The sequence below is a fragment of the Crotalus tigris genome, unplaced genomic scaffold (genome assembly GCF_016545835.1).
Source record: "Crotalus tigris isolate CLP2741 ecotype Arizona unplaced genomic scaffold, ASM1654583v1 scf7180000017716.2861928, whole genome shotgun sequence".
Classification (NCBI taxonomy): Eukaryota; Metazoa; Chordata; class Lepidosauria; order Squamata; family Viperidae; genus Crotalus; species Crotalus tigris.
In genome coordinates this window covers 1,783,839-1,798,839 of record NW_024096587.1, presented here as the reverse complement: position 1 = coordinate 1,798,839, position 15,001 = coordinate 1,783,839, and the positions used below count along the sequence as shown (strand labels likewise).

Genomic DNA, 15,001 nt, shown 5'->3' with positions numbered 1-15,001 from the left:
ATTCTTTGAATTTTCTAGCAGGAGCAGCAGTTGGCTGTTGGGAAGGAAAAGAGGAATCCTAAGCCCACTCCAAGTTCTGGGGTGAAATCATCCAGGGCCCAGGAAAAATATAATCTAACCCAGATTTCTATAAACAGTGAATATTAGAGTGAGGTACTAGGTTAGTTTTATTTTGTGTGTCCTCAAGATAAAGACCCAATTTCTTTCCAAGCTATTCTTCCTTAGGGCCTAATCTTCATATTGTTCCTTTGTTTATCCAACCTCTCCTGAGATTTAATCAAACCTAAACGAAACACACATCAATGTTTTCTTTTCTAGAAAATAATGCTCTTGTATGTTCCTAATAAATGTTCAATACTATTCAAAATATTCATTTTTGAGTTACTTCAGAAAGTTAAACTGATACAGAAGTATGACTCAGGAGACCTAGAGGTATTATCCCTTTTTCTCCAGACACTACTGAAAAATAATAATGAAAGATTCCAAGGTTCTTTCTTATCTCCTGTTTTACTTAACATCTATATAAAACCACTAAGAAGGATGATTTGCAAGTCTGGAGCTAATTGTCATTATTAATGTAGTACTTATATCTAGGGGGCTGCCACAAAGAAGGGAGTGTCAACCTATTCTCCAAAGTACTTGAAGGTAGGACAAGAAGCAATGGATAGAAACTAATCAAGGAGAGAAGCAACCTAGAACTAAGGAGAAATTTCTTCACAGTTAGAACAATTAATCAGTGAAATGACTTGCCCCAGAAGCTGTGGGTGTTCCAACACTGAAGGTTTTAAAAAGAGATTGGACAACCATTTGTCTGAAACGTTATAGGGTTATAACATGCCTGAGCAAGGGGTTGGACTAGAAGACCTTCAAGGTCCCTTCCAACTCTTTTATTCTGTTGCTCAATTATACCATTCCTTTTCTGCAATTTGGGGGTTTCAGATGTCTCCAGATTACAATGAATGGGATGTATGTGTGTGGAATTTGACATAGTCAGGATAGAGGTGTTAATGATTCTAGGAGCTACATTTCAGAATCTGAAAAAAAATGCATATTCTGGATTTCATTCCACTCATACTTAAGGGAAGTCTGGGGAACCTTGAATCTGCAAATGATATTGGACATCCCCACAAGATCAGTAGCAAGGAGTATTTTATCAGCTTTGGCTGATAAACCAATGTGCCCCTCTACCTGGAGGTAAGAAACCAGGCTTCTAAATTCTCTAAGTAGAGATCAAGTATAATTAATGAACAGTTAATATGATTGTTCTCTGTTTAATAGTGTCTCTTCTGGGACACTAAACTGTTGTATCTGGCGGGCTCTTAAGGACAGCCTCTCCCTAATAGTTAAACAGAATATACAGTGGATTGAGATAACAGAATCCTTAGTCTAGCAAGATTTTGTCTATAGGCATTAAACAATAAAGATCTCAGCTTGGAAGAATAACTACTTGTCATTCTTGGTTTGGGGCCTGACAGCAATGAAGTATTTCTAGAGAAGTGAAATCTTCAGGTTTCACCAGAAGTTTTAGACTTTTAACCTCCTTCTCAGGATCTCCAGATAAATAAATAAAAACTCAGCTGTGGGGGCAGTATCAAGAAAAGCTATTTTCTGTTTTGACTCTGAGGCCGCCATTTGCCCTATACTACAGATTCAGCGGCTTCCATTTGAGCACAGATGAAACTCAGAGACATAGTCAAGCTCTTTGCTTGATCTAGCAGGTATCAGTTTCTTCCTTGTCTAAGGACAAGTCACATTCCTTCTCTACTTCACCAGGCCCACATCTTGGTTCACATGAGGATCCAGCTCCTGAATCTCAACGAGACTTGACTACAACTATCTTTGTCATGTTCTATGGCCAAACAAGTTTTTTTTTGAGAACCCGATCCCTTTTTTATTTAAAGTGTAAATAGCCTTTCATTGATAAAGATATATTGCATGGGTGCAAATGTGAAATATTGTAAATCAATTTATAAAATGTTAAGGGTCATAGGTTCCTGATTGGATAGTCATCTGAAACCATGTAAGAAGGTGAAAATGATTTGTATATCATCTTGCAGGGACTGAAGTCGACTCTATCTCCTCCTTTACCTTCTCTCCCACCTTCTCACCTCACACATAATCTTGATATGAGTAACCTTAAGTCGTTCTTGGCTGTGGGCGCCAGTGACATCAGTCCTAGGTTTAGGCTGGTCAGTCAGGACAGACAGCACAAAATCACCAGGCTTGCTAAGGCTCTCACGCACTAAGAAGGTCCATGGTGCAGTTTTGGCTTGGAGTAAAGCCTCAGCTGCTGGACCAGAAAGATGTCCATGGTACCACCTGAGGAAAAAGAGAGGTTAAATAAACAACTGATTTGTAGAATGGTTGAACAGAATAAAAATGACTGGAATGCAATTAGGCTAATGGAAAATTTGGATCATGACCAAGAAGGGACAGAGAGGAAAAACAATTATTAGGAAAGCTACATGAATCAACATAAAGATGTTAAGTTTTGTTTTAGCTTTGTTTTATGTAAACAGTGAAACAAATCTAGTCATAATTCTTATTTGTACTGATAGGATAGGATAAATGTGCACGTATAGATTTTAAAATGTTGATTAATAAGGACCAGTTTTGTTTTTGTTCTATATATATTGTTGTCTGCTTTACCATTTAGCATTCAGTAAACACATCCTAATATTTTTACCCAAATCTCAGTAAATTAAAAAATGAAAAACAGCCTGTCTGTGAAAAAACAGAAAAACCTTTTATTATGGGAAAAGGAATCAAGGCAGCAAGTGTTAAGGACATCATAAACTATATGGAGAAAATAAAACAATGTGATCTACTCAAAGTTAGTTTTGGGGTGATGTAAATAATGGCAGGGATCCAGTTCATTAAAAAAAAATCACCTCAGTTTAAAAGTGAGGAAAACCTCTCCAATAGGATTTGCCTGCATTTTGTAGGGCATTATGACTTGCGACCATAATTGAACCCAACATTTCCATTACTAAGCAAGGCAGTTGTTAAGTGAGTTTTGCCCCATTTTACAACCTTTTTTGCCACAGTAGTTAAGCAAATACATTGTAGTTGCTAAGTGAATCATGCGGTCATTAAGTGAATCTGGCTTCCCCCCTTATTGACTTTGCTTGTCAGAAGCTGGCTGGGAAGGTTACAAATGGTGATCACATGACCCTGAAACAGTGCAACTGTCATAAATACAGGCCATTTGCCAAGAGCCTGGATTCTGATCACATGACCATGCTGCAACAAACGTTAAGTGTGAAAACCGGTCATGAGCCACTTTTTTCAGTGCTGTTGTAACTTTGAATGGTCACTAAATGAATGGTTGTTAAGCTGAGGATTACCTACATTGTACCTCAGTTTCTCAATATTTTCCAGAGATCTTGATCTCAGCCTAGAATTAGCCAGATGGGCTACAAAAACCAAACAAAAACTTTAACAGAATTAAATATTAAAAGATTTTAAAAGGTTACATTTTCAGTTATAATATTGAAAATTATTTTAAAGGCAGTAGCAAATGGTACTAACATTTTAAACATTTAGTCAGCACATAGGAAGCAGCATTCTAGCAATTTCCTATATAATATCTCACTAACTCTTAGCACAGCATGAGGTAAATCTGTTCCCTCACTGTGGATGAGCTACTGAGACCCACATTCCCAAAACCATGTTTACCAGGTCTATGCAAAGGTAATCAAGAAAACTTGATCATACAAAATCTTGCCAGGCAAACAGGCAACGCTTTGCCCAATGGAATAACCCAGGAATGTATGAGTGTGGGTGTGAGTGTGGGTGTGTTCAATTCCCAAGTCAAATGTCCTCTGAGTCTTCCTTTCTTGGGTTTCTGGAAATATCACAGGTAAAACTTATCCTGTAATGGCATGGCTGTCAATCGCCTTTCAGTAATAAATTTAGTTGTCATGACACAATAGCTATGTAAGGAATAGGAGGAGAAAACTCCAATTTCACTTTGTTGGGTTCTTCTACCAATACCAGGGGTCCCCCAACCCCCAATCTGTGGACCGGCACTGGTCCACAGCATACCAGAAACTGGATCACACAAACAAGTGAAGCCCCATCCACGGGATGCAGGCAGCACACAAAACCATGCCCCCTCCAGTCTGCAGAAAACCCTCTCTTTCCTGGAACTGGTCCCTGGTGCCCAAAAGGCTGGGAGCCGCTGGCCAATACAGATGTGCTGCAAACGAAGTTGGGTTACTTCATCTATGACATTGGATTTCCATTTAGTCAGCTACCAAATGTCAGACCAAATTCTAAAATTTATAACCCTTTTTATATTTCCCCTAAGTTCATTTAGTGTCAACGCATACCTGACTATAAATTACATAAACTTTCTCTGAGCATGACATGTATCTGCAAAATGAAAATGTTGGATCTTTCTCTGAAATTAAAATGCTTAGGAATTTATGTAATGAGCCCCAATGAATTACACACCAACTTGGCACCAAAAGAAAAACAAATGTGAATTTTGTCATTCTGTTGCAGACTCCATGATTAATAATAGGGCTTTTTTAGATGACGTTGACCATTTGGAATGAAAGAGAAAATCAAAATTCTTCTCAGTGAACCTTAATGTCTCACATTTGAAACCCCAAATCAGATTAAGATATAGCATCATTGACTGGCAAAAAAATGAGGAAAAAATTCTTTTATGGAGGGGATTTTTTTCTTCTCTTAATAGCACAAATTATGATAGTCCTTGACTTACAACTGTAATGGAGCCTGGTCACTGATCTGATTTTAAGACTCCTTTTTGTGGCAGTTATTAAGAAAACACTGTGGTTGTTAAACAGACCCATTGTTCGCTATGGGGCATTTTTGTTGAAAACCAAAAGTAAACAATATATTTTCAGCAAAAATGTTGTAAATCGTGATCACCAGACCAAGGGACATTGCAAATGGTTATAAATACAACCCAGTTGCCGAATGCCTGAAATGCAGTCATGTTACTGGGGGGCAACGGGGGGGGGGGGAAACGGCTGTCAGAAGTTCAGAACCAGGTCATAAGTACCTTTTGAGGAGGTCTGTCATAACTTTAAATGGCCACTAAGCAATCGGTCATAAGTTAAGGACTACATGCACCAGTTATTAATTTATTACATTAATACACCACCCAATTCCATTACATCTCTAGGTGGCTTACAATAGAAAATTATTTAAAACAATGCAGTACAAACAATACAGGAAGGAGATATCTGAAAAAATAACATAAATCAGTTTTATGCAGGAGCCCTGGTGGTGCAGTGTTGGATGCAATATTGCAGGCTAACTCTGCCCAGAGCCTGGAGTTCGATCCTGACCAGCTCAAGGTTGACTCAGCCTTCTATCCTTCCAAGGTCAGTAAAATGAGGACCCAGATTGTTGGGGCAATATGCTGATTCTGTAAACAGCCTATAGAGGGCTGTAAAGCACTGTGAAGCGGTATATAAGTTCAAGTGCTAGTGCAGCGGTTCTCAATCTTCTTGTGACGGCGATCCCCGTCACATGGCCGCGGCGCGCATGCGCGGCGGCGCCCCCATGCCCAGCGCACGTGCGCAGCGGCGCCCCCTGAGGGGGAAAATGGCGGATCGTGTTGTTTCGCGACCCCCGTAAAATGGTTGTTCGACCCCAAATGGGGTCACGACTCATAGGTTGAGAACCGCTGTGCTAGTGCTATTGCTATAAATCTCAAGGGGTCCACCACCAGCTCTAGCATGAGCCTTGGGGGAAAAGCCTGGTTTTTAAGGCCTTGCTTAAATAAAACCAGGTTGAAAGTAGTGTCATATAGGCAGCTGAACTGCTCATCAGTGCAAGATACAGAGATGACAAGTTGCTTATCACGAAAGAGCTACCCTGTTTGCCCACTGTTTAATTTAAAGTACTAATCTTTAAAGGCTGACATGATTAAGATACTCTCGAAAGGGACATCTCTCCTGTTATGAGCTAGTTGAGCTGTTCAGATGTACAAGAGAAGCTAATCTGAAGACGCCTCTTCTCTTCTAGGCATATTTATCTGGCACACAGAAGAAAGCTTTCTCCTGCATTGCTCCCAAACAGTGTAATGTGCCATTTGGGTTCAATTTCTTGGTCTTTAGAAAATCTGTCAGTGAAATCATACAACTTTGCAATTCTGTACAAAAGCCTAAACTCAGTAGTTATTTTTTTTCCTGCTCATTCACAAATTGAATATAAGTAACCATGTTCTCTCATCCTGGAAAAAAAAATGAAACAAGATATGTGGCATTGTGGATTTTCATTCCAGTGGATAGTCTTAGGGTTGAAGAAAGCTAGGGTTAAATTTGGATGTTGAGTATTGATTATTGGCTTTCAAACAGACACGAACTTTATTCTTCTCCCACTTAAATGTGGAGTTAACAAGAGAACTTTCACCTCTACCAACTGATAAACATTATTCACAGTAGGCATTGGGGGCATATTGAATGCCTGCCCATCATGTTAGTGGGATGGAAAATATGTTAGTATTGGAAGAGAATAAATGTGTCCAGGGACATTAGAAGAAATGGAAAGAGGAGGTTATACATCCTTCAGTTGTCCATCCTGCAAAATGATTTATTACTACCACTCATTGATATATGCCTGCTAGGTCAGAAACAGAAAATGCATCTCGGATATGTTCAATGCAAGCTAAAACTTGGCTCAGCTGTCTTTTATATAGAAGACCATTGACAGAGCAATCTAAACTTTCATATTTATTTTTGCCTATTATTTTACTTTTGTTTTTGGTTTATAAATAAATTAAATAAGTGTGTTCTTTGTTACAGCTTTCAGCTTTATGTTATCCTGGGTAAGTATACACTGTTCAGTTTCTTTATGATACACCAGCTGGTACATAGAACCATAGAGCTACAAAAAAAATTGGATCAGCCAGAAGCACAGGTGCTTATGAAACATAGAAGCAACCCTAGTAGAAAACTAATATTCTTAATTCATGTCCTTATGCCCAAAGCAACCTCAACTGGTTTAAATTGGCTTTTGGCCATATTTAAAGAAAAAGTACAATGTGTTACCATATTCATTGACATTTAGTTACTTTTCCATTTGGAAAAACATAATTAACTGCGAGAGAGAGAGAGAGAGAGAGAGAGAGAGAGAGAGAGAGAGAGGGAGGGAGGGAGGGAGGGAGGGAGGGAGGGAGGGAGGGAGAGAGAGAGAGAGAGAGGGAGAGTTGCTGCTTTTGAATAAACTGGTTGTGTTGATTTAGCCAGCATATTAAAATCTGATGCTGATCTAAAAAAATATGTGGCCCACTAAACAAGAATCCTATACAATCCTGTCTTAATTCACAGACCTAGCATCCCTTATAAAAGTTACACCTGGATAGCTCATAATATATGAAATACATGAAACCGCTGGGTGAGATCATTCGGCAACACGGGGTGAGTATCATTAGTACGCGGATGATACCCAATTGTATATCTCCACCCCGTGTCCTTTCAGTGAAGCAGTCAACGTGATGTGCCGGTGCCTGGAAGATGTGAGGGTCTGGATGGGGGTGAACAGGCTTAGACTCAACCCTGACAAGACCGAGTGGCTCTGGGTCTTGCCTCCCAAAGATCAACCTGATGGTCCATCATTAGTCCTGGGGGGGGGTAAATTTACCTCCCTCAGTGCAGGCACGCAACTTGGATGTCCTCCTGGACTCACAGCTAAATTTGGAACAACATCTATCGGCTGTGGCCAGGGGGACCTTTGCCCAGGTTCGCCTGGTGCACCAGTTGCGGCCCTATTTGGACCGGGAGGCTTTACTCACAGTCACTCATGCCCTTGTCACCTCAAGAATGGATTACTGTAAAGCGCTTTACATGGGGCTACCCTTGAAGAGCGTTCGGAGGCTGCAATTGGTTCAGAATGCAGCCGCGAGAGCGATTGTGGGCGCGCCAAGGTACGCCCACGTGTCACCTATCCTCCGTGAGCTGCACTGGCTTCCTGTGGGTCTCCGGATGCAATTCAAGGTGTTGGTTATCACCTTTAAAGCCCTTCATGGCATAGGACCAGGTTACTTACAGGACCGCATACTGCCGCACAGTTCCCAGAGACCGGTGAGGTCCCACAGATTGGGCCTCCTTCAGGTCCTGTCGGCCAGACAATGTCGGCTGGCGGGCCCTCGGGGAAGGGCCTTTTCTGTGGTGGCTCCGACCTGGTGGAATCAACTTCCCCCCAAGATTCGAACTACTCCCACCTTGCCAGCCTTTAAGAAAGCCATTAAAACTCTCCTGTTCCGGCAGGCCTGGGGCTGATGTCCCCGGGGGGGGGGGGCGGGATACGATCGGACATGCTGTATGAATGTACTTATTTTATTGTTTTATCGTTATATTATTGTTTTAATTTTGTACGCCGCCCTGAGTCCCTCGGGATTGGGCGGCATATAAATTTTAGAAATAAATAAATAAATAAAATATAAAAATTAAATCCATACAAATAGAACATAATCTAAAATGCTAAACTAAAAAAAGCAGAATAAACTGAAGCCAGGGTGCAGGAGAAAATATAATGCAACAGATGTAGAAAGTAAGAAGCATCAAATGAATCTCAGCTAGGAGGGCACATCTAAAACTCAATCAGGATTGCAGCATCTGGGGTAGCAGGGCAGTAAGAAAAAGGAGGAAGCTTTATGCCTGAGACATCCTGCTTGTGTTCCCAATTGCAGTTACACTGGTACAGCACAGCCATGACCCTCAAGCCTGATTACAGCCCTGATTACAGAATTCCACCTCAAGACTTCTTCATCTGGAAAAATAACTACTTTGCAAAACAGGTCTTAATTTTCTTGCAATATCCTAGGAGATGAGCTAAAATCTTGAAATATGGTTTTCTCAACAGCATCTTTCTGAATCCACTATTGGCACTTATTTTTCTTCCAGATTTTAAATAGTAATAAGTCATTATTCTTTAGCACAACAATAAGGCGTGCACTTTTCTGATTACATAAATAATATCATAATCTGATAAAGCTATTAAATGTAGCTATTATTGTATTTCTTCCAAAACAAAGTGTTAAAACTTGGAAGGAGGCAAAACAAAACTTGCATAAAAATGTCTGTCTCCTAAATGGACATTTTTCAATCAATAACCGATTCCACAAATCATCTCAGACCCTGAAATTGTGGAACTTATAAGAGCAATGGAGCAGTCTAATTTTTCTAATTGCTACTATTTACCTATATTAAGACCCTTTTCTTTGTCTTATACATGGAGCATATTTTTATTTCAGTAATTGCACTTGTTTTGCTAGAGAGGTGCTATTTTATATAAGATATATTTCACATATTGTGTATCTTATTCTCAGCTCGAGTAAAAAAAAGTCTTAAATCTTTAATTTTTTAAATTGCACAATAGATTTTACAAAGTAATTTGTCAACTGCCAACACGTATCTTGATTAATTAGATATCAAGTATGCTAATGAAACATTTGTTTTTAATGGTCTTTTAGTTGTAATGTATTATTTCAATAGGAAATGGAAAACTGATTTCAATATACTTTCTAGATTGTTCTAAAATAACTAGCTCCCCACCCTGCTCCCCAGCTTAAATTATATTGTTGTTTTTGTATTATCTTGCAATTATTCCACTCTTTTCAAAGGTGTTATAGGAAATGTTGAAATTTATAAATAAAGACATAATTGAATACTGTTCTTAAACTGTTACCCCAACTGTGGTCATCTGCAGCATGTTGACCTGGCAAGGCTCGAGATGCTTCAGACAATCCACAATATGACAACTATGATTTTACAGGCTCTAAAAGATCAGGATTTTATAACTGCTCTTATTCATGCCACATTGATTTACAATGTACTTATGGATATCATCAAAGGTACTAAGCAAATTGGAGTCAATTTATTTAAAAAATTATTTGCTCCTGAAAAACTCTGCCTAGCCCTAGTCTATATAAAAAGCTGGTAGTTTGATATCCATCCAAAGTGAGTCTTCTTGATAACCACTTTCTTCTTCCTCCTCTGGTTCTTAACTTCACAGTTTCACCCAGTTTTATTTAGTTCATTTTCTAATTGGTTCTGAACCCAACCTTTCTGAACTCAGGTTTTAGCCGCATATATTACACTTAATACTGGTTTTAAAGAACAGGTTTATTTTTAAATACCGCTTTGAATTATTTTTGTTAGTGGTTTTGAATATTTTCAGCTGATATCACTAACTTGCAGTATGAGTAACAGCATGCATGAAGGCCACCGCAATTTAATGCCTTCTATTTTATTTTTGCATGATCCTTATACAATGAAGAAATTGGTTTTGATTTCTAAATACAGAGTTCTTGGGCTGGATTGGAGTAGGAAGCAAAACAATCAGAGCCAAGGCAAAATGCAGGAATCATGAAACTGGGAGGGGTTCTCAGAGAGGTTATGTTTAGTATCTTGGACTACTGAAATATGACAATCTAGAGTCACATTGTAATGTTTGCCACTTTCTGTTGAGGAAAAAGTAATTGTTGTGGATGGAGATTTACAATTAACATGTTGAGTTTACATTCATTATTTCAATTATCTTTCCAAAGAAACAGTACAGCAACTCAGAGATTATCACATTATTTAGATTTTTCACTTCTACAGTTAGGAGAGACCCTAACTGTAGAGACCCTAACATAAAGAAGAATAAACACTGGGTAGTATTAAGAGAATAGTTCCTTGTAGCCTGTTTGTTTGTGTGTTTATTTATATTCTGCCTTTATTATTTTTACAAATAACTCAAGTTGGTGAACATATCCAACACACCTTCCTCCTCCTATTGTTCCCATAACAACCTTGTGAGGTAGGGTGGACTGAGAGAGAATGACTGGCTAATCACCCAGCTAGTTTTCATGGCTAAAGCAGGATTAGGGCTCACGGTCTCCTGCTTTCTAGCCTGATGCCTTAACCCGCTAGACCAAATTGCCTCTCAAATTATATTATTATACGAAAATCATATTGTTAAAAGATTGAGAGATTAGATCAATCTTATACATATTTGTGAATAATCCTGATAGCCTAACCAGTGTTCGATAAATGGTCATTTAATGCACTCATTAGGCTACAAATTCAACTTACTGGTCTATGGTTCATGTATACCTGATTAGAGTCAAATAAAATGAATTTCATTGAAGAGAATAATACAATAAATGCAATCGTTTATGTTTTTATTAGTGTGGGGAATTTTAGAGATCACACTGCCTTTGTTTTAGATTTTTTTATTTTTAAATAGAAGGAGGGAATTTGTGCTTCTGCAGAAGAGGCTAAACTACAAGTCCCAGCAACCTCAACCAAGAATGATGAGGGGAGGTGAAAGCTATATCTTGATGAATACCTCAGTTCCCAAAGATGTTCCAAACTATGGAACTGCTGGGTAGGAAATTAACAGAGCTATCATTTGCTAAGTGAGCCTCTTTCCCTCTCAGAGAGGAAACAGTTAAGTTCAGTGGGCCAAGTGGAGGGGAAGCCACGTGATGGAAAATCTTGGGTGGTTGGTGGGGAGGGAGGCTTGAGTTTTCGTAAGAGCCTGGAGGACAGAACTTTCCAACCGCAAGGGAGGAAGCAGCAGGCTCCCTGGCCAACTGCTGCCTTTGGATGCGAGCAGGCCTGCACACAGAGACCTAGAGAGGATAAATAGACTGATTCTTTTCAAGGGTACAGCAGTTTGTTCTGGAACAGGACAAAAAAACCCAGCTCTGTCTCACAAATGGCTTAACATACCATAGAACATAGAATCAGAGGGCTGGAACCGTCCATAACCAACATGAACAAAAGCCACACATTTTAATACAATTTCTAGATGGGTGGCAGTAAAAAAACAAAGAGTCATAGGGCATCATAATGACAAGCAAATTTCCACAAAGGTTGATGCCATCATAAGGCTTACAAGCTTGCAACAGAAGAAGAAATATGAAATATACCTTGAAAATAAAACGTTTGACTGCGGACAAGTGATTTGCTTGATACCTGCTTCTTACTGACACCCCAATCTTTGCATTTTAACAATGTGCCAAAAATAACAAATTAGTGAAACAAAAGAAATCTCATCTCCAAATATAAGTCACACCAATATTGAAACTTCATCACATGACAAAATGTAGTATGTGCTCTATACCCTACTGTTTTAGGACTTAGGGAATCTCTCAGCTTAAGAAAGCTTGAAAAGTAAAAGGGGAGCCATGCTGAGAGGAAAGTTAATCATTCATTAGATCCCATACTAAAGGAACAAAGGACATGTAAGCATACATTATATACAGTAGGACACATTTATTTATATACTTCTAAACATTTGTTAGCTTTTTTCAGGTGTTATGAAAAGAACTACACTGTATCTCCATTCAGAAATACTCAGGATCTGTGGAGTCTTTCCCCTTGAGTGAATACTTGATTTTCCAAGATCCTCCTGACATGGACAAAAAGCAGGCACTGAGAGAAGTCCTGCCCCACAGAAGTCCACAAGGAGAATTAGGAATGGCATACTGGACCATGTACTCTTTTGTACATGAATAAAATCATCCTGTTTGTAAGTGGGCCTAAAGAGGTTTTCTACTTAAGCAATGGCACAGTTCATTTGTAGGTGTGGGTAGAATGAACACACAGTGGTATGCCCTGATAGATATGTATTAATATTATATAAGCATATAAAGTATATCTGTTGCTGGATAAGTGGAACATAAACCTTTTTAGATTTTGGAAGCTTCCACAAGAGATCCAGAGTCATTAATAATGAGGGAGGCTGGAGTTATATGGAAAATGAAGAAAAATAGCTGCAGCTAAAGATGTCAGCGTTAGAGAAAATTTTAGCCAACCGTTTGGCTCAGCAGCCCACAACTGTATAGCAGCAAAAGCCAGGAACAAGAGACCCTGATTGCCCACATGTGGCTAATTACTTTTTGGGACTCCGTGTCTCCTTTCTTCTTTTCATTTTGAGAATTTCCTTACAATTGCCTTATTAGATCATACTGATTTCTTCCTTCTTCCTTTCCTTTTAATAAAGCAACCATTTCCAGTATCTTTAAAATTCTTATTAGCATTTCTTCTTTATTATTTATATATTATTTTATTTTAAAAAAATCTCTGCACTATTTATATGCATAATGGCTTATGCAGACGTAATAACTTTTCCAGACAGTTCAGTGCTATGCATTCCCTACTGAATATGCACCAGAGCTTATTTCTGCATAGAGAAGCAGTCATTATTTTATGAACAATATTTAAGTGACCCATTCGTGCAAGATTCACCATATGCTTAGGCTTAAAATCTTTCAGTCCAAACATTGAATATCTCTCTATATATTTCAAGCTATGCAATTAATGATTGCTCTTTCTTCTCAGCAGTCCCAGGACAGTATTAGGTATAACTCGATATGGCCTTGTAAACATCTGCTACCTCTTCTTGGAGTCCATTACTCTTCAACTAAAAGGCAACTGCATGACTAGAATAGGGCATGCATACATGTGTGCACACATACAGGCACAATGTTTGACTTTATTTAACATCTTGTCTGAGAAAGACCTCTCTATGAAAAAAAAATCTACATTCAAGCTGAGATCTAGATATTGGTTATTTTCGTGATCTTAAATGCTGGTGGCATTTTTAACACTCTTTTAAATTATCTTCTTACCTGTTTTGTGCTTTTTTTTAAAGTGGAAATATAGAGAATAGAGCTTGCTTGTTGTACAAATTAGGAGTAACACATAACGATCTTTCATATGCTCCAAATAAAGGAATGTCTTTGTAGAGTCAAAAGCATGTAGACTATCATTCAGAAAACCCTATAGGATCTTAAGGAATCATGGAAGGAACCTAAGAATTCTCACCTACTGCAGCATTCATTACCCCATCCCTCCTAGATGACTATTCAGACACTGCATGCAAATAAATAATCAATAAATATATTGCACATAATGTACAGTTATATCTACGCAGACATAAATATAATGTGTGAGCACCCCTTAACTGAGGCTCAGTGTGGAAAGGAAAGTCAAGATGGGTATGCAGCTATAGGTAGAAGCAGCTGTGCTTTCCTCATACCTTTCTGTGGTGGGATCAGAGCAGTTGAGTGGATACCTCAAGTCTATGATGGTGCCATCTTTATCCTGCAGGGATCCCTGTTGCTGTGTATAATATTCCACCAGTTCTGATAAAGTAGCAAATTTCTCTCCTCCGTAGAGGTCATAATAATCCCCAGTATTCTGGATACGGATGTGAGTTACCTCATCACCAACCCTAAAAGAGAGAGTCAAAAGCTTCTCATCAGTTGATCAGGAAGGGAAGAGCAAAAGAGAAATGATCTTCACTATTTCTCCTGGCAGGAATTCTAGACCAAAATAAGGGATCTCGGGGAACTGGATGGATTCCTTGGTGTTTGCCCTCACCAGGGCTTATCTTCCATCCCACAACATATGAATTGAATATAAGACTTTTATTCAAACTGAAGAATTAGGAATAGAATGAAGCTAGAGCCATTGATTGTATTTATAGTTGTACCACGGAGTTTAGGATGCTGGGATTTGGGGTTGTTTTTATTTTGGGGGGAGGGTATTGTCTTCCTTTGGTTTTTACTTCTGTTTTTGTAAGCCACCGGAATTGTGACACATAAGAAATGTGGCCATATTTGTCTTATAAATAAATAAGACCGAATTTTACAGAAAGCTAGCTAAAAGGATGGTACGTTTGACTCCCCGTAGCATTTTTCCAATTGTCATTTTACTGGAATTTTCATGCCTTCTGTGTTAAGGCAGGCAGACGTAATGGCATTAGAAGTGGCACTGATATTTTTATTTACTTCAAATTGTTTAAGCAGGACTATTATCCAGAGGAAGGTTTATTGTATAAGATTAATATGAGAGTTAGTGGAAATTCCAATTTGAAAGAAAAGAAGAAATAAAGTTGCTTTACTTAAATGGAGGCCAGCTAGAAAATTAACATGGGAGTCAGAAGCTGTGGAAGTCCCAGTGGGAAGGCTTGAACCCAGTCTTTCTGTTCCAATGTCTGATGACTTCCCCAAACCATGGAC

The 15,001-nt window shown here is 38.8% G+C and overlaps 1 protein-coding gene across 8 annotated transcripts in view; it reads right to left on the bottom strand.

The window, feature by feature from the left end:
* PTPN6 (protein tyrosine phosphatase non-receptor type 6) overlaps positions 1-15,001 on the bottom strand; it is a 37,953-nt gene that overhangs the window by 14,797 nt on the left and 8,155 nt on the right. For 7 of the 8 annotated variants that reach the window (XM_039338774.1, XM_039338773.1, XM_039338769.1 and 4 more), the window contains 2 exons: positions 14,017-14,211; positions 2,109-2,319 (listed from right to left, as the gene is read on the bottom strand). In XM_039338774.1, coding sequence (XP_039194708.1) covers positions 2,109-2,319; positions 14,017-14,211 — 406 coding nt within the window. The remainder of the gene's footprint in view (positions 1-2,108; positions 2,320-14,016; positions 14,212-15,001) is intronic. The other variant, XM_039338776.1, reaches the window with a different exon arrangement.